Source organism: Alligator sinensis, unplaced genomic scaffold (assembly GCF_000455745.1).
Source record: "Alligator sinensis unplaced genomic scaffold, ASM45574v1 scaffold108_1, whole genome shotgun sequence".
NCBI classification, from domain to species: domain Eukaryota; kingdom Metazoa; phylum Chordata; order Crocodylia; family Alligatoridae; genus Alligator; species Alligator sinensis.
Window position 1 is genome coordinate 2,148,763 of NW_005842110.1, and position 20,108 is coordinate 2,168,870.

General features: G+C 44.8%; 1 protein-coding gene across 11 annotated transcripts in view; it reads left to right on the top strand.

The window, feature by feature from the left end:
* Nucleotides 1-20,108, top strand: part of MAPKBP1 (mitogen-activated protein kinase binding protein 1) — a 119,939-nt gene that overhangs the window by 67,810 nt on the left and 32,021 nt on the right. For 4 of the 11 annotated variants that reach the window (XM_025205291.1, XM_025205290.1, XM_025205296.1 and 1 more), the window contains exons 5-16: nt 377-434; nt 2,984-3,175; nt 6,103-6,240; nt 7,158-7,340; nt 8,025-8,042; nt 8,588-8,748; nt 14,012-14,201; nt 15,886-16,032; nt 17,872-18,056; nt 18,177-18,268; nt 18,693-18,818; nt 19,590-19,660. In XM_025205291.1, coding sequence (XP_025061076.1) covers nt 377-434; nt 2,984-3,175; nt 6,103-6,240; nt 7,158-7,340; nt 8,025-8,042; nt 8,588-8,748; nt 14,012-14,201; nt 15,886-16,032; nt 17,872-18,056; nt 18,177-18,268; nt 18,693-18,818; nt 19,590-19,660 — 1,561 coding nt within the window. The remainder of the gene's footprint in view (nt 1-376; nt 435-2,983; nt 3,176-6,102; nt 6,241-7,157; nt 7,341-8,024; nt 8,043-8,587; nt 8,749-14,011; nt 14,202-15,885; nt 16,033-17,871; nt 18,057-18,176; nt 18,269-18,692; nt 18,819-19,589; nt 19,661-20,108) is intronic. The other 7 variants (XM_025205293.1, XM_025205299.1, XM_025205294.1 and 4 more) reach the window with 5 other exon arrangements.

A 20,108-nucleotide genomic window follows, 5' to 3' on the forward strand; every position in this document is an offset into this window, starting at 1 on the left:
AGGAAGAACTTCTCCAAGGAATGGCACAGAGGCTGTTTTACTCGAATTCTGTGAGGCTTGCATAATTTTTTTTTTCACCTGAGGTTTCAGCCCTTCAGCTGTCAGGTAAAGACCTGTGTTCAGTGGCAAGTCCAGACTTGCAGGACCCTTTCTGCGCTGTTAACACAATGCTAGATGTTTGGACTGCAGGGAATCCCCGCTGCAAGTGTTCAGTCCCTGAAAACAGAACTGCCATGTCAGGTCATTACATGCAACTCAGGCCTCCTTCCAGCGCATCCTATTCCACTCCCCAGTCATGGCAGATTGCAATGAAATCAAGTCCTGGCACCATTTCATAGTATCCCGTTCTCTCTCTCTCTCTTTATATTTTTTTTAGGAAAACAATTACAGCTCTCGCTTTCTCCCCTGATGGAAAGTATCTGGTTACTGGAGAGGTAAGTGCTGAAAACTGTTTAAGAGGGAAGAGGTGCATCTTTCCAGTCTATACCATTTTAGATTGGGGTGGAAGAAGTTTAGTTAGTTTGGGGGATGGGAACTATGGAGAAGACCTGGGTTTCGTTTAGTCCGCATGCCTTTTCACATGGTTTTTACTCCTAGAAGAGCTATAGAGGAAACCTCTGCACTGATTTAGATAGGGAAATACAGTTCTGGCACACTGTCATTTATATTTAGCATGAACCTGACTTGCTACTAAATGCCTGTAGAAAGGGTGTTCTGTCTTTCCATCTTGGTAGTAAAACTCCTGGGATGGTATCCTTGTGCTAAAGGTAGGGTGGAGATTAGTTAAGGACACTGACTCTACCTGTTAACATCACAGAAGAAGGAAAGGAAGGGACTGTGAATTCCTAGCTGCTGGATTGAATTTAGGGCCTTATCCCTCAGGAAATGATCCAAGATGGTAACAATGTCATGGAAAAAGTGAAAAGCCTGTGTGGAATAGAGCTTTTGGATTAGTGACAGAGATGCTGGTGTCTGTGGGTTTGGCACTGTACACTTTGCTGCTGGTGACATCTTTTGCCTTTCAAATGTCTGGGAGGCAAGGATGACTGCATTGCAGGTCTGGTCTGAATTAGAAGTCTAAGAAATGTATAATGTACGTGGCTGGAGTTTGGAACTGTTGGATCTTAGAAACCCACAAAAATGTTGATTGTCCCCTTTTTGGTCACACTGGGTTTGCTGTTGTGTGTCATTAATGGTTGGTGTCATTGGACTCCATGCCTATGTAACTGACTGACTGTGTGTTAGAGGTCCCCTCTGGGCCCCAAAAGCAGAAGAGAGAAGTATATTATAACCCCAAGCTACAAAGCTTGAATGCAGGCTATGGAGTTCACTGTGTTAGCCCTGGAAGCCCCTGCTTCAGTTGCCAAGATGTTGGCTCTTACTAACTAGAAATCTTCTTAGATAAGGCTATAATGCTCATCTCTTCTATAGATCAAGTACAGAGGGTAGCAAGTTACAGCTGCACAGCACAGATGGTTAAAAATCATCCATCAAAACTATTTTTAATAACTCATTTTTTGAACCCAAACATGGTTTTCATTTGGTTGAAATTTAGAATTTTGCTATAAAGACTTAAAGCTAAATATTTTATTTTCCAAAAACTAAATTTTACCTTGATGTTTTTGAAGGACTCCTTTTTCTCCTTGCTTGAGGTATGGAGTGAAGGTTTAAAAATGCTCACGTGCATGTGCTTTGGTCATTTCCCCAGTGATGCAAAACAAAGTGTTTCAATTTGAAACTTTGCTGAGGAGTTGAATGTGGAAAGTTTGGAACATGGTGAAACATTTTTCCTTCTTCCTCCATTTCCCTTTTTTCAAAATTTTTGAAAAAAAAAATTTTTTTTAACCAGCTCAGCAGCCATTTGGGTCTCTGTCCTCCCTGAGGCCTTTTATTTTGAGCATTTATCTTGTCTTATAGTGTCCCCTGCTGGAGGTAGCACTTGTTCTTGGCTTAGTTCTGCCTCCTGAAGTACTGCAGTTAGAATAGCTTGGTAATTGCTGACCCAGAGGCATTCAGCTTATGACGTCTGATTTCTAGCAAGCTCAGATCTATTGGCTCCGTCTAGTAATACCTCGAGCTGATGCATGACTAAATTTTCTGGAGTCGGAACGTAGAAGCTGCCCCTCAGGCCACCATATCTGATAGCTCTAGTCTGCAGATCTCAAATATAAAAGAAAATGGAGGTTTTCCCCAGAGGAATAAGTTTCTTGTCTGTAGAGAGCTGATGGAGCTTAATATTGGTGAATATTACACTATTTAACATGCATTCAGTTTGGTAAGGTCTCAAAGGGGCGATGGAGATCTAAAAGGTGTATGTGTTAAAGGAATATAAATGCTTTGAGTAGTAGCTGTGTTGAGTCTGAGTCTGTTCTACTGTCTTAATTGTAACTGTGTCATGTTAAAGGGAAAAACTGAGCTGAACATGTTAAAATTTGACCGCTGTGGTTTTCCAGGGCACCTGACCATGTTGGTAAAGCTGTGAAACAGCAGGACAATTAAACATGCTCAGTTCTGGGTTCCAGGCTTCAAGTTTTTTTGCAAGCAAATGTATTACTCCTACACACAGTCAAGTGACTTGCTTTAACCCAGACCAGAAAAGACGCATTTTGCCTTGTTGCCATGGAGATGTTATCTTGCAGGGCTACCTATTGACAGGCTTCCATGTGAAATCATGAGGAAGATGCTTAGTAGGGTTTGCTTGTCAGGCACGCATTTGGCAAGCATTTCTACCTACCCAGTATTTTATTTCATATATGCTCTTTTTATATACATACATTCTCGCAGACACAGTGCTGGCAAACATCTCTGGAGACCATAACCTTCTGCTGCTTCACAGATCAAATATGCCAAAATAAGGGGTGCACTCTCTCCTGCTCTACCTTCTGCCCATGTCTCAAACCCTAACTATGAGTGACAGCCTCTGAGTGTGAGAAGATGGCTAATGTCCCATAGTCCTTTCTGAGAGTGTGTGAGACTGTGTCAGTTGTGGCATTCTTCCCTCCAGAGTGGACACATGCCAGCTGTTCGCGTGTGGGATGTGGCTGAACGAACCCAGGTGGCTGAGCTCCAAGAACACAAGTATGGTGTGGCCTGCGTCTCTTTCTCACCTAGCTCCAAGTACATTGTCTCAGTGGGTTATCAGCATGACATGATTGTCAATGTGTGGTCATGGAAGGTAAGTGTACAGGAAGGTTGGTTTAATGTCACGGAAAAACGTGCGTACACACAGAGGGCTCTCAGTAAGTCTGATTATAGTGCTGTTTAAGTCTACTCTCTTTGACGTTCATAGAATCAGACAAGCTAGAGATGGAAGAGGCCTATTTAGTTATTTAGTTTATCCCCAGGGTTGTTCCTTACAATTTACAAGATAGATGAGATATCTTGCTGTGGAGTCAGAGAGGTCTGGGCTGCAAGACTGTCAGTGTCTTGTGTTTTTTATAGAGCCTGGTTAAACTAATTTATCTGGGGGAAGGTGATGATGGGGGAGGGGAGGGGGTTGCAAGCTAGAAGTCTCTCTCTCACTCTCTGTCTCTTTTTGGTGAGTCCCTGTTATGGACATTCATGAATCATTTTGCTTTTGTTCTGTTTGGAATGGGAATATTATAAACCCTTTTTTTTTGATGCAAGGAGGAGGAATGAGAAGCACTTAAAAAGGACTGTCAGTACAGCTGTATGGAGGTAATCGGGTATACCTGGCACAGGGACCAGATATGTTCTGAGTGGGGGCAGTGCTAGACCAGAATACAGGCTGTGCTTTATTTGCTTTTCTTTTAGATTGTGTATGCAAATTGACAACATTGTATAAGTGTTTTATAATGGCAATAAATGTATTGAGCCTGGGGCCCTTTGTGATATTAAGAGAACCAGATGATCATGTTTCCACTAGTTTGAGTTGGTTCCTTCCCTCTACTTCTGTCTCTACCTCTGGCAGTAACCAGCCCTCTCTGGGAGAGAGATGGGTTTTTTAAATTTTAATATGGCTGTTAATTTTGTTATGCAGCTGCAGGTCTATGTTCCCTTTGGCATGCTGTTAACTACTTCATCAGCTCCCTCAGGCTATAGTTCAGATTCTCTTCATGTGTCATCTTCATTGTTAGCTAATATTTCTGATCCTGCTTTCTGAACCTGCCCAGTTCTTGTCTGAGTCTCTCTCTGAAGTTTAAATAGCAGAGTCCTTATGTCCATTGAAAATCCAGTGTGTAATCTTTCAGTTCTTCTATATAAGGCAACTGAAGATAATGATTGAAAGATGAATTTATCAAAGTAAGGTTATTGCTTACTTGGAATGAAAATCTTTGTGCTGCCTTGATGATCCAAGTTTTTGTGTTCTTGTATTGTTTATTTCTTCTCTTAGTGCTTACTTGGGGAGTCCCTGTTGAGGTAGACACTACACATCCATGGGGTGATAGACTGCCTCTCTGCCAAAGAACTTAATAGACCACCGCAGAAAAATATGGGGAGAAAGGATTGTTTTTCTAATTTTTCTGGTGGGGAACTGAAGTCAGAGAGCATGACTTCTGCAAAGTCATGGAAGAAATCAGTGGCAGAGCCTGGAATTGGGCATTGGACAGGAGCCCAGAATCTTCCTTTAACCAGAAGGCTATCTTTCCTCTTGCATAGGAGATAGCTGCTGTGATATCCCTTTTTTCCAGTTTGAGAGGCTGATTTGGAAGTTTGGTCCTGATGAAACAAGTCTGTGGTACTCTCTGGTTCTCACAAGGGGAAAGCCCATAGCAGTTGTGTGATCATTGGGGACCGAGAGGGAGGACTCTAAAAGCATTCCATGTCTTCTCACTTGGGGAAGAGCTGTCTTAAAGTCCCCTGCATCTGGACTGGAGACTGCCTTTGTGCTGCTGGTGCCACAGCCTTATCTTGCTCCCCTGCCTCTGCAGGTCTCTCAGCATCTTGGGACAGACATGCAGCAGGCCTCTTGGAGAGCCACAGCTTCTGAGTTGGACACTGCATTGGAGGGATGGCTTGTGAGAGGGGAGGGAGGGAGGAAAAATGAGGATATGAATTGTTGATTCAGGTGAGCATTTTAATATCTCCATTTGGTGCATTATTGGGTAATTGAATACTGCAGAAAAAGGCCTAGCCTTAAAACTCATTGGCTGTGTCCAGACGAGTGTGGATGTGCCATATGTGGCACCACAGACCTGTCTGCAACACCACACATCACACATGCAGGTGTTCCCCATGTTGCTACCCTGCAGTGTGGGGGGTGTTTTTTCTGGGAGATCCCGGGGTAAAAAAAAATCTACGCCAAAAATAAGCAGGGTGGCACATGTAGTGGCAGCCCCCCCCTTACCCCCCCCTGGGTAACTTGCCATGCGCCAGAGGACGTGTGGCATGTTTGTTCCCCGAGGACAAGTAGCAGTGCACAAAATGTGTCACCGCTACTTGTCCCCAGGGAAACAAACATCCGCGCTTGTGTGGATGCAGTCACAGAGGAGAGAGACAAGAGCTTTTAATCCTTTCTTGGCTACTAATCAATAGACAAAAATGTTCAAGCACAAGGGTCAGGGAGAGGCTGTTCTTGCAGCCTGGTCATTCTCCTCGGGAAAAGCCATCTCTTGTGCTTCTTTCCCTCCCTTTCTCTTGGGCATTTGATGTGTGCACGGGAGAACTGCAGCAGGCACAACTGTCTTGCTTCTTCCTCTAGGCCAAACAGAAGCATCTTCTTTATCTCCTTTGCCCATCTGTACTTTCATTCCACTCCCCACACGAAGAGATTTATAGTGGTTTCCTGTGCAAAATACATTCTACCTATTCTGGATGTTCTGCCCATTGCTGCTTGGGGGTTGAAAGACCTCCAGCTGGTGTTGGCATACTGTGCTTTCATTGTTTAGAAAGGGAAGTATGCTTGTTCTGAGCTCCCTGTGATGATGAAACCAGTAGCCAAGGCCCAGGCAGTACTGTTACTGTGGACCCTGGTGGTTGCTGACTTATCTAGTTAAGACAATGGAGAGTGGGACTGATACAAAGGCATGATGAGCTAGTTACTAGAATTTGATTAATGGCTGAGGCTATGCCTGTAGTTGAAATGAACCTCTTCAGTACTTGTATCAAGCAAGATGCTTAAACAAGTTATCTTTTTTTCAGAAAAACATTGTGGTGGCAGCCAACAAGGTTTCAAGCAAGGTGACAGCAGTGTCATTCTCGGAAGACTGTAGTTATTTTGTCACAGTTGGTAACCGGCATATCAAGTTCTGGTACTTGGATGACAGCAAAACCTCCAAGGTGAGAACAAGGGATGGGAAAAGTCTTGAGGAGAAGCAGTGAGTAGGGCTTCTTTAGTATCTGGCTCTTTCCAATAGCTTTGGGGAGCAGGAGCCCACAGAATAACTCTTTGATTTATCAATTGAAGTGAATGAGAGTCCTTTTGACCATGGCGCTCAAGCCATAACCTCCAGTGGGCAGTCATTTAGGGAAGGTTACACATGGCACACAAACCTGGGTTTCATGTATTCAGCTGCAAGGACACACGTGGCAATCGAGCATAGTTTACTATATTCTGACACTTTTTCAATGGCACTTCCATTTTTGTGTGACAGTAGCAACATAGATGTGCCTGCCAAACCTGTGCTTTGCCTCTTCCTCTGATTTTGACATCTGTGATTTTGAGGGGGTGTGTTTTCAGAGCATCGGATAGTGGGTTTAGCCCCGTGGCTTCCTCTACTACTGTGTCACATCAAATTACTCCATGTTAGTTTGCTTATCTGTAGCCCAAAGCCAAATTTATTCAAAGGTAACTTTTCACATTTCATATCACAAGTCTTCCAGTGACGCATCAGTCAGTACAGTTTACAGCTTGGTCTCCGTCATCAGGGAAGACCAGCCAGTGTTTAACCCCAGCATTGCTTCAAGTGCCTCTGATTGGCTGACATGTATGCCAGATGGCCAAAAACAGGTACTCCTTCCCCGTGATTTGCTGCTACTGCTGGTCCTAATGCATTGTGGAGCTGCAGCAAGTAGGTCTGGCTAGGTTGATCTAGGAAGAGGGAATCGAGCACTTATGCAGGGTATGATCCTTGAGACCGAGATTGCTGCCAACCCTGTGATTCTAGTTATTACAACCTCTTTTGTCAGACTGTCTTTTGCAGTCTCTACTGTAGCATGTTATATATTCTCACTAGCAGGTTGTTGTCTTTTGGCAGGTGAATGCCACAGTCCCCTTGCTAGGGCGCTCTGGTTTGCTGGGAGAGCTGAGGAACAACTTCTTCACCGATGTGGCATGTGGAAGGGGTAAAAAAGCTGACAGCACTTTCTGCATCACCTCCTCAGGCCTCCTGTGTGAATTCAATGAAAAACGACTGCTAGACAAGTGGGTGGAGCTGAGGGTAAGTTGTGTCTGCTGTCCTTGTACTTCATGCCTGTTGACATGGAGTGGGAGAGACGGGGACATCCGGAGGCTGCCAGCTGCCATTAGCAGCGAGAATGTTGACTCGTGAGGAGAATTTGGAGACTTAACTTGTTCCATGAAAGGGCGTGCTTAGAAGGGCAGAGATGGAAATGAAGTCTTCTGTTCCAAAGCTAGCCATTGAAAAGGATTGTATTGAATGGACCCTCTAATTCTTAAGGTGCTGTCTGCAAGGTTTAACCCTTTAATGAATGCCCTTCTGGCTACGGGAGGTTGGGTGTGGCTCCTCCATGTTGGGGAGGAGTTGCAGAGTTGGGAGAAGTTAGTGACAATGGGGAGCTCTCATTTTATCAGGGATAAAACAAACTGCTTCTGCAGTGTCTCCTGTCACCCAAGAAACAAAACCTTCGTGAGTCTTAAAGTCAGTTTTCCTATGTGGTAGTGGACTTTGCTGGTGTGTGCTGGCCAAGTAGCTTGGAGGTCTAAGATTTTCATATTTAAATGTAAGGTAGAAAACCACAAAATGTAAAGCAAAATGGTAACCCTGAAAGATTCACCATATTGAAGCCATGGCAAAATGGTTCCATGCTTCCCCAAATGAAATGTCTCTCTTTTGTTTCCTTTCTGCTCTAAATTCTGCCTTTCCCCTCTTCCTTCTCTTCAGAACACCGACAGCTTCACAGTAAGTCAGAACGAAGTCTTTGGCTTCAACTCGCCCTGGCTCCATTTTCCATCATTTTCTGCCATTTGTTAAAATCCCAGCAGAAGGAAGAAGACTCTTACTTTTCCCACCTTTGTCCCTCGGGAGCAGGAAACATGTTCAGTGGCTTGTGCAGAGCTAGATGTTGTTTCCCAGCCTGTGTTGCTGAACATATCTCAGGAGCACAAGAGAAATGTTCATTGGTCCAGATCCTCAGCTGGTGTAAAATCTGTGTAGCTCTGCTAAAATCTACAGAGGTAATTTTTTAATTTGGACCCACAGAGGAGCAGGCCCTGAGGGCTGCATCTACCTGGTCAGTAACTATTTAGCTCCCGTAGCAAACTGGGTTTGATGCTTCTCAAACAGGAAGTCAGGATTTCAGGCTTTTCCTTAGTCTCAATGGCTTCATTTCACTTCACTTCACTTCGTCTTTCTGACCCTAGTTGTTTTGTGTGCTCTCATTCATGTGGTGATCTTCAAAGTGAGAGCGCCGCTTACCATTTTGGTTGGTGTTGTGTCTTCCTCAGACTACCGTGGCAAACTGCATCTCTGTGAACCATGACTACATCTTCTGTGGTTGTGCGGATGGCACGGTGCGGATTTTTAACCCTTTGAACCTTCACTTTGTAACTACGCTGCCGAAACCACATTTCTTGGGGACAGACATTGCCAGCATCACTGAAGCCAGGTAATGCAGATAGGGTGGAAGGAGATGAGGGAAGCTTGGATGGGTTAGAGATGGGGCTGCAGTGATGAATTAAATGGGCTTACCTTTGCCTTGGCACCCCTGAGTTCTTACCCTGTAACACAGCTCCATTGACAAAAGATGCAGAGACTTTCATGGGATATTGTTTTTGTGAACGCAATCCCTTGCCCTTGTGTGTTCTTTCTTTCTTTCTTTCTTCCTTCCTTCCTTCCTTCCTTCCTTCCATCCTTGTGCCTTCTGTCCTCCTTTTTTTTCTTTTTTGCCCTTTCCTTTTGTCTCCCATCTCCTTCCCACCCCATTTCACAGACTTACCTCGTCTTTACAGATGCACTGAAATTTTCCTAAGTGTTTCAATAAAGTTGAACAGGGCAAAAACTTCTTGGGAGGGCTGAGTAAACAGTTCAAATAATTTACTGTTTCCCAAAGGCTAAATTGGGAGCAGGATGGTAACCCAGGGATGGAGCTGGGCATATTGCTTCCACTTTTAAGAGGTTACCTACTCTGGTAGTACTCGATCATGAAAGCTGATCACTTGCTCTTTAAAAGTGCTCTTAACTAGTCCCAAGTCTTTCATTCTCCCCAGGCAGAGGCAATCATGTGACTCCCAAGCATGCATTTGTAGGGCTGATTCCAATCTTAACTGTGTTTGTTGTTTTAAAGGAAACGGGAAAACACACAAATTCTTATTATACCAGTGCATACCATAGCTTCTTTGTGGAATGCCTGTCTCCAGCATTACGGCCCACAGCTGCATTAGTTAGTTGGCTTTCAATAAAAGATGTCCTGTGCTCCTCTTCCCCAGCCCTCCATTGTTGCTCCCATAGTTTGCACTTGCAAAATTAGGGTGCAGACTTGCAAACCTTCAATTACTGTATATTCCCTTTGGCCCTTGTCCCCAGATTCTTCACCTAATCCTTCTATTTGCTGAGCTAGATGATATACTATGGGTACAACTACCTAGGTAGGCTGATGTAAGCCCAAGCGGGGTGGGTAGGTGAGCCTTTTTGGCTCTCTTCTCCCCCTTAAATCAAGAGAACCCATTCTAGTTTCCTTGGCACTATAGTGGGAAAGGCCCAGTAGTAATAATGTCTGCAGGAGTTGGATTCACCCTGTCAATAAGGACAGTTTCACAGTTCATGTGCTTGTTTTTCTTTAGGGTGGCAGCAGGGGTAGCCTCTGTAAATAAATTACAGATAAATTATATGTACATTGGCACCTGCCTGTCTAGAGTGCTCCAAGCAGCATCAGTCTGACCTGCTGGGGTGAAGGGTTCATGTATTAGTTGGAGTGAATTGTTTCTTTGTCTGTTGTGGTGGTGAATTCCTTTAATGTAATGTGAGTGACTGCTCACATTCTCTCCCTTGGCTTTTGGGATGAGAGAAGTTCCTGCGGTTGGTGATAACTGTTAACAAAAGAGAACATTTCTGCTTGCATCTTGGAGCGTGGTGGGGGAGAGGGAGGCACAGTTCCTGAGGTAATAGAGTAATTCCCCTTATTTGGGACCATTATTTGAGAATGGCACAGCTGAGTAAAGAAAAATCATTTTCCCTTTGATAAAGATGAGCATAAGCATGATTTCCAGCTTGCATATGAAGAAAATAAATCACAGAAAGGTGAAGAAACTTGCCTACAGTTGCCCAGCAAGTTAGTGGCAGAGAGAGCAATAAAAACCAGAATTCTTGAATCCTAGTCAGCTGTACATGACCTCATGAGTCTTCCATTTAAATCTCCCCTGGCCTCTGCTAAGGTGGCAACTGCATGAATCTCCCCTGGCCTCCGCATGCTAAGGTGGCCAGAACGTGACTCAACCTTCCTGCAGGGTTTTAGAGTTGAACCTAATATGAACCTTTGCTTGGAGTTTTGCAGCATTCATAACACTTAAAATACATTTTTCTTAGTTTTTGGCTAGGAGACCTGAACAATGAGCAGGTCTCTCTCCTCCCAAAATTTCCAGCCCAATTTTGCAGAGCTCAGTGTCTTGTAAATTACCAAACCTCTGTCCTCTCTGAGCATCTCTTTGTAAGTTCACACTAGCTCAAATGCAAAAGGAAAGCATAAGGGAAATGGAAAAATGGGCAGATCACCAAGGAGGCATGTGAGGAAGTAGCAAGAACCTGCAGGGACAAAATCAGTAAGGCAAAGATGAAAAACAAGCTGCATTTCACAAAGGAGGATAAGGATAACAAAATAACAAACAAAATAGATGGTCAGAGAGCTTTTGTTTGGGGTTGACTTCGTCAGCAGGGCTGAAAGAGCTTCATCCCAGGGTCCTGAAGGAACTAGTAGAGGAGATCTTAGAGTCCTTAGCAGTGATCTTCACGAAGTCATGGGAGATGGGTCAAGTACCAGAAGACTGGAAAAAGGCCAATGTAGTGCTTCTCTTTTTTTTTTTTTTTTTAAAAGGACCCAGGGGATTGATTAGCTTCACCTCAGTACCTGGGAAGTTACTGGAGCATATTCTAAGGATGGCCATTTGCAAAATCTGCAATTAAAATTATATCACTGCATTTCCCACTCCATCCAATGCTTGCAGCAACTGTCTTGTTGCAATGAAATGCCATGATATGGCCTCTTGCTGGGAAACTCCCCAGCAGGTGGCTATATAGTGGCATTTTATTGCAAATCACATTTTTTGTGAAAATCACTTCAATTCATGATTTTTCACAAAAAATGTGAAATTGCGATTTAAACCAGGCCCTACTCCTAGTGTATCTGAACTTCAGCAGGGCTTTGGACAAGGTCCCACATGACCTACTTATAAACAAATTGGAGAAATGTAGGCTAAATAAAACTACTATAAGGTGGAATAGATAACTGGCTCAATAGCTGCAAGCAAAGGATAATGATTAATGGGTTGATGTTAGAATGGCAAGGGGTCTTGAATGGAGTCGCAGGGGTCTGTCCTGGGCTCACTGCTGTTCAAAGTGTTTATTAATGATTTGGATGTTGGCATAGAAAGCTTCTTGAGCAGATTTGTAGCTGACATGAAACTGGGAAGGATTGCAAACTTGTTGGAGGATGTGAACACAATTCAGAAGGATCTTGACAGATTGGAAAGTTGAGCTAGAGCTAACAGGATGAAGTTCAATGCCGACAAATGCAAGGTGCTACAGAATGGGAGAACTAATCAAAACACAAGTATAAAATGAGTAACATCTGACTGGATGGTGGCATTTTGGAAAAGGACGTAGGAGTCTTGGTAGATCAGACTATATGAGTCTGCAGCATGATGCAGCTGCACAAAAGGTGAATGCAGTTTTGGGCTGCATCAGTAGAAGCATTAGTTACAAGACATGGCCTCATCTGGGGTACTGTGTGCGGTTCTGCGCTCCACATCTTAAAAAAAGAACATGGAGAAGATAGAGCAGGTTCAGAGACAGGCAAGAACCCTCTGAACCCTCCCCTCATGATTTGCCAGGCAAGATCAAGGGCTTGGAAGGCAAATCATGAGGGGAGGCTGAAGGAACTAAGCATATTCAGCTTGCTTGCAGAAAAGGTGCTTAAGAGGGGACATGCCAGCAGTCTTTAAATACTTGAAGGACTTCCATAAAGAAGAGGGAAAACACCTTTTTTCTCTTGCTGCAGAGAGGAGTATGTAGACTAATGGCTTGAAGTTGCAGTAAAGTAAGTTTAGACTGGATATCTGAAAAAACCTCTTGACTGTTGAACAGTGAGGCAGTGGAATAGTCTGCTTAGGGAAGTTGTGGACTCCATCACTGGAGGTGTTCAAGAAGAGATTAGACAGCCATTGTCAGGGATGATCTAGGCATACTGTGGGTATTTCTCATGCTTCTGGGCTTTGCTGGTTGCCCCCTTCTGCCCTTTCTGTTGCATGTCAGGGTGTTTTTAAGCCTTCCCAGAAGCATTGTGTGTTGGCTGCAGCTAAAGCTGAGGGTTTTAACTGGGGTGTGCCAATGCATCTGCTGGGACCAAAGCCAGAGGCTCCTGGCTAGTGGGGGTCTTGCCCTTTCACTTCTGGTCAGACTGATGGCCATGTTTGGGATCAAGAAGGAATTTTACCCCATGGCCAGATTGGTATGACCTGTGGGGTTTTTTGCTTTCTCTGTAATGTTGGATGTAGCCCTCTACTTGGGATCCCTTGAGCATATATTGACAACATTTCTTGAAGCAGGACATTGACTGCTGTGGTTCCCCTGCTTTACTTGTGGCAGGTTAAGGTGTTTGGTCTGTGTTGTCAGGGATGACGGTAGTTTTATGTAGAGTTTAGATTACGGTTGGTGTGGGATGGTTTGGATAGGGATGATCCTGCCTGAGGCAGGGGAAAGGACTAGATGACTTCTGGAGGTTCATTCCAGCCCCACTTCTCTATGATTCTGTGAACTCTTAATATGGTTATTTTGCTTCTACAACAAGGGTGTCAATCATCCAGTCCATCACGCTCTTGGAGAGGCCAGGAATTAGGTGGCAGTAGCAGTGCTGCAGTCACTCCATCAGGGTATGGAGTCCTGTTGGGGATTTCTTTCTGCACAGGCAGGATGAGCAACAGTGGTGTTAAACCCTCTAGTTCCTGGGAGGGGTTGACACTGCCCCTGTTTGCCCCACCACCAGAAATGAGTCTGGTGCAGCCTGGAGGGCCAAACCAGTTTGATATCCTTGTTCTACCATATAGCGCTGGAATTTATTTTCTGTGCTGGTGTGAAGCACCAGGACTTTGCTGTCTGGGTTTTAATTTGATTTAATTTCAGCTTTTAGTTCTCCTGTGGGTAGCTTGGAGACTAGAGTAGAAGTAGGCATTTTGTTGCTTGTGCTGTGCCACCTTTCACTCCCACCTGCTTGTGTCAGAGATGTAAGGAGACAAAAATATTATTCTCTGCTTTCCTTGTTTCCTTGTGTTCGGACAGGGAATGACTAGGGTTCCAAAGATTTGAAGACCCTCTTGTTCTGGCTGTTTCCAGAATGTTAGTGAGGGTCTACTAAGCAAGGGATGAAATAGGTGCAGAATGTGCAGACTGAAAAGAAGAAAACCAAATCATGGAACCAGTTCTTCTGGCCCCTCTCATCCAAGAAATCTCAGGCCCCTTTTGGTAGGCAGATATACTGTTCAAGCAGGTCAGTTCTCCAACTTGCTTGCTTTAACCCTACACAACTGTATGGTCCTGGCTAATCCCAACCTCTAGTCTTTCAGAGGATAAGAGGTCCAGTTTTTCCTGTTTGCTCCTTGGTCTGACTTCTTTTTCTTCAGTGTTGCACTCAGTAACCAGAATATGGTCCTATTTTTGCACAGCCGTCTCTTCTCTGGCATGACTGATGCCAAGTATCCAGACACGATTGCCCTGACTTTTGACCCCACCAACCAGTGGCTATCATGTGTATATAATGACCACAGCCTATACGTGTGGGATGTCAAGGACCCGAAGAAAGTTGGCAAGGTTTACTCTGCTTTGTATCACTCTTCCTGCGTGTGGAGCATTGAGGTAATGGTGGGCCATGAGTGGTTTTTCTAGTACATGTGGTGGGTTGGGGGATGCAGGTGAGGAAAGTAGCTGAGGAACTTTCTTAATTAAATGCAAATGCTGGTTACAGAGAGGATCAACCCAAATCACTTGTGGTTTTTCTGGTTCTGCTGTAACTCAGTGGAATTGGGAGCTATTCTTTAGATGTGCAGTTGTGACTGGCTCTGCTCTTTGGGTGAAAAGCATTATTGAAAAATAATGTACCATTAAAAGGCAATTCCCACCTCCCAGAAATTCAGGAAAAAGTCCATTGTTTGTCGAAACTGGTACATGTGTACCTTTAAGTATAAAAGATTTGAGAAGTCATTGGTGGCTTTTAAACGCAAACTTGCTCCTAAAATGTGTTCAGTTCAGTCTGTCTGTGCTTGAAGTATAACTTTTTGAACATATGATCTAAGGGTAAATGCATGAAACATGATCAGATCTCAACTCAGATCTCAGCCTGTTTACTAGGTCTGTATGCATTTCCCAGCAAGGCTCTATGGTTTCTAGTACATATATTTAGCTCGTTCTCCCTCTCTCTCTCTCTCTCTCTCTCTCTCTGTCTCTGAGAGAGTCATGGCAGGAAGTAAGAATCTGTGTGGAGTTTCAACATTCACAGGTCACCTCAGAAAAGGGAGACTTGGTAATGAGAAGGAAGCAAAACTAGGGTATTTATCATCTTTCTAACCTGACCCGGAACATGACTCTTTAGTGGTATGTGGGGCTTCAAAGAACTGGGTTCTGACAGATATGCAGTTCCCTGCTGTAACTCATGGCACTTCCCAGATAGTGCCACAAGTTACAGTGATCCCCCAATCCAACGGATGTTGCCTGTTGGGTCCGGGGTGGGGAGTTGGCAGATTGAGTTTGTGCCTCTCTGCCATAGCCCTGCCCCTGCTTCCCCAAGCTGTAGTGCTGTCTTTAGGATGGGATGGGGGAAAGGAGGGGAAGGAGTTCAGTTTTGGGTTTGCTCAGCCTGCGCTGAAGCGGGGGTGGATTGGAGCCCCCAATTCCCCAACCCACCACTGGGGGGCTCCAATCCACCCCCTGCCCTCCCTGCCTCCAGAGCAGGTGTGGTAAACCCCAGACTAAACTCCCTCCTCTTCTTTCCCCACCCACCATCCTGAAGACAGCATTGGGATGCTTCAGCCCAACCGTGTTCCTGGCAGGGACTGACAGAAGTTACTGAAGGTGCTCTGCTTTGGAGTGCCTTCACCTGAACCCTCATGTAATGAAGGTTCATTTGTCATGCAATTGGGCACTTATAAAGCTCTCTGCAACCATGCGCCTCTGTCAGGGCATGGCTGTAGAGTGCTTTCAGGGGCTGACTGCACAACAAAACATCACTTCTGTCACTGCCTTGTCTGGCAACAGCCCAGTGCCTCCCGCTAATGCGCACTTGAAGAGATGAGGGATATCAGCTCGCTCCTTTCTCATTGCTGTGGAAGAAAGCAAGGGGGCTTACTATTCTAGCCAGGGAACTCTACTCAGTGTTGGTTTGTGAAAGGAACACAAACCAGTGATTGGCCAGCCAGTGAGAATAGAATTTTGGAGTGAGATCGTTCCTTTCTGTCTCATTAACTTGTCGGAAGCTTATTGCTAGTGTCTTAAAAACAAACCACAGTGACATCTCACTTTGGGGTTGTTCTTTATGTACTTCTAGGTGTATCCTGAGGTGAAGGACAACAATCAGTCCTACCTTCCCCCAAGCTCCTTTATCACCTGTTCATCTGACAACACCATTCGTTTGTGGAACACGGAGAGTTCCAACATTCATGGCTCAGCTCTGCATCGGAACATCCTCAGCAGTGTAAGAACCCCAGGCTGCCAAGACAGCTCATTTCTTGGCCTTTGGCTTATGTACAGCAATGTCAGAGTTAAGGCCCAAAGGTCATCCGAGGGAAGTTTGACGGACCTGGAGAAGTTGTGCAGGGGCAGATCAAGTGTAAACAAAAATCTGAATATTTTGTAAACGTCTTAAAACTTGTTATTTTGAACCAGATAAATCGCCTTGTCTCATCCTGTCCAGAGTGGCTTATGCCAACTGTTTCAGAAGAGGGTATAACTGTTTCTCTTGTTCCTCCCAATCCTGCAATTCATATAATTATTTAATTATCAGGATTGGTGGAAGAATGTTCCATGAATGATGGAGACTGGGGGCAGGGATGGGAAGAGAGTTCTAAATCCACACCATCTGATTCCTATTTCCTTCTATCTATAGTGATGTTAAATGGAAAGAAACTCAGTACAGTGACTGGTTGCAGCTATTTGCTTCTGTTGCTCTTATGTGACCAGCTCTCTAGATCCATTTCTGAGCAAACTGCACTTGGTAAAACAAACTACTTTGCCAGAGAGATTTATGACGATTTAGGCCTACTTGCGTTGACCTTCAAGAATGCTTCATGTAGTTCCCACTGCATCCTTATTTTAGTATTTTGTAGCCTGGAGGCTTCTCTGAGGGTAGAAACAGATGTTGTTAAATTAAATGACATCAGCTATGCTAGGATGTGTTCTGGCACAGCTGATTTTCTTCATTAGGTGTAACACATGTCACCCTTATTCTGCCTGTTCATGCTGTGGGACAACGGGTGACATGTTCTCCTGGGGCTTGAGAGGCCCAATCCTGTATGCCTTGGGAATTCCCTAGCAGGATTGAACCCCTCAGGTTTCTAGAGCACCTGCCTTGCTTTCCCCACTTACATATGCTCCAAGGAATCTTTGGGCATGTCTCTGTAAGGCAGAAAGTCGAGGTTTCCTTGCTTATGGAGATACACCCTGGGATCTCCCCAGCACATGTCCTTAAGTGAGAAAAGCCTAGGATTCCCCATTTATGGAGCCACAGCACAAGATCTCCCTGCTTAAGGAGATGCACTTAGGAGATGTTGGGGTTGCATCTTGGTAAGTGGGGAATTCTGGGCTTTTCCCACTTAGAGAGACACACTGGGGAGATCCCAGGGTGCATCACCATAAGTGGGGACATGCCAGGCTTTCCATGCTTAAACAGACATCCTGGAGAGATCCCAGGGTATGTTTTTGTAAGTTGGGAACCCTGGCTTTCCCTCTCTACAGAGAATTGCCCTGATATTCCTGGAGACATGTCTCTGGAAGCTGGGAAACTATGCAGGTGCTCCAGGGGCCTGAGGGGCTCAAACCTGTGCAGGGCTTCCTGGAGTTTGTAAGATTAGGCTCCACAGGCCTCTAAAGGAGATACCCAGGGTGGCTTGGGAGTGTGAGCAGCTGCAGGCTGCCTGCATTCTCCCATCACAAAAAAACAGATGTCTGTCACAAAAAAAGTAGCACAATCTATTACCACTTTTGCCACAGCCACAAACTTTGGCCATTTATGGTGCAATAAAGGATATGGATGTCTGTCTGTTTGCTTTGCTTTTATGCTGCCATAAAATATTTTATGGCTGCACAGAGGTGAGGAAAGGCGATGTGAGGAAAGTCTTTTCCATTCTTAGTGGCACAGAATAAGGTGCACTCTGGCTCTTTTAAAGGAGATGGACACTGATGTTCTAACTTCCTCTTCCATTATCTCTTATTTTTCCCCCCTTCCAAGCAGTGCATTGGCTATCGGTTCAGATGCCTACTGAGCCTGACTGCCAATTCTCCACTTCAGTACTTCTTTGGTCTTTTCTCTTTTAAGGACCTGATGAAAATCATCTATGTGGATGACAACACTCAGTGCCTGCTTGACACTGATTACAACTCTGGTGGGAGTGCAGATAAAGCTGACACACAGGTTACAGACATGAAGGTGGGGATTCGCACTGTGTGTGTGAGCCCCAGTGGAGAGCATCTGGCCTCAGGGGACAGGATAGGCACGCTCAGGTAACCCTAGGGCTTCTTGGGTGGTATGACTGTGGGACAGGGGTGAACATAGAGAAGAGTGTCTCCCTTTTTTTACTCTATATTTCTATGTGGGCACTGAAATCTTTTGTCTTATTTCAGAATTTATGAGTTGCAGTCCCTTAGGGAAATGCTGAAGGTAGAAGCTCATGACTCTGAGATCCTCTGCCTGGAGTACTCCAAACCTGACACAGGTAAGAAACAGAAGGGTTTTATTTCCACTGCTTGCTTATGTGGCCTGCATGATGTATTGTCTTGTGCCTGAGGTAGAGCAACTCTTTTTTCTGGCTGTTATGTATAACAAGTCTCTAGTGGGAAGCTGCTCCTTTAGCTCTCAGAGCAGAGGCTTTTGTAGCACTGAAGGAGAAGGCCCTGAGTTTGAAAAGGCTTCCATCTCTTGCTACTATATGGATGTGGGGAGTTTTAGATCACTACATTTTGTGTGTTCTATTGCAAATTGAAACCTGGGGGATGTTCCTTTGTATGCACCTGCTTTACTTGTACTAAACTTATTAGGAAGGGTGTCTACTGTGCAACTTGAAGATGCTTAATATTATGGTCAAAGAAGCAAATTGCTTTTCAGTAAAGGTTTTGCTTCCCTTGTAAAATCTCTGGCAGGATTTAAGCTCTTGGCATCAGCAAGTCGGGACAGACTGATCCATGTTTTGGATGCTGGGAAGGACTATAGGTTGCAGCAGACTCTGGATGAGCATTCCTCTTCCATCACAGCTGTGAAGTTTGCAGGTTGGAGAGCCCGTATAATTTTATTTATGCTGATGTAAGCAAAATCTGCCCAGCATCAAGAATACTGCTGCTGCCATATCATGGCTGTGACATTCGGTAGAATTATTTAACCTTGTAATTCCTGATTTATGTGAGGTTACAGTTTAACTTGCTTCTTTCTCCTCATTTACAGCTACAGTCATACTAGAAAGCAAGGCTTGTCTTATCTTTTCCGCCTCTTTGGGAATTGAAATCCCTTCATATTTATTTGGGCTAACAACTAATCATTTCCCCACCCCCCTGCTTTTTAACCCATATGAAATGGCTACATCCATCTATTGTTATCATAGCTGAGGGAGAGTGGAGCTTGACTTTGGAAAAAGTATCCAGGCTGGTATTTTTGGCCTACGGTATGGGGTAGACGCTCCATTCTTCATCCCCAGCCTGCACCAAGAGGAAGGGCTTTAGTATCCAGAGAGCAAAAGCTATGCTCAGAGGAATTGCAGAATTTTTAAATGTCTACCTGCTGTCCAGTGGCCTGATGGTTTATTAAGTTCCCTTTGGAATTCACTGTGGCTGAGCCCTCTGAACTAGTAAAAAAGACTATTCCTTCTTGAGGACAGAAAGGGCTTCTGGTGCACCAGCCTGCAGTACTGACTCCCTACAGCATAGTCGGGCTTGGCTAGTTGGGGCTGTAGAGGGAGGAATGAGGAACATGCAATAAACAACTGTTCCACTGTTGAGTTCCTGTTGTGTTTATTTGTTGGACCTATTTCTTTTTCTTTGTTCCAGCTAATGATGGGAAAGTGAGGATGATCAGCTGCGGGGCAGACAAGAGTATCTATTTTCGCACTGCACAGAAGGTAACCTTTTGTTACTGCTGTCATCCTTTTCTGTAACATCTCCTAAAGCAGAGCTTTCCAAACTGTGTGCCATGACACATTAGTGTGTCGGCGGCAGTGTGTTGGTGTGTCGCGCAAAATGCAGAAAATTTTGCGGAAGAGCACCGCGGAGCTCCCTTACTCGTGTCTGCTTCCCTTGGCCCCTCCCCCGGAACTGAATTACTGTGTCGTGAAATGATGCATGTCTAAAAAGTGTGTCACCAACATGAAAAGTTTGGAAAGCTCTGTCCTAAAGGGAGCCGCTCTGAGGCAGTGTTGTGGTAGAGCCGGCATAGGAGCTGGTTGCTATTTCAGTCGCAGTTTCTCTCAGTGTGTGACTTGGTGTAGGAGGTCATGGTGGGTGCATAATCTGATGGTGGGAGCAATTTACAGCTGCTTTCAGGTACAGCCTCTCAGCAGGGATTGGGGG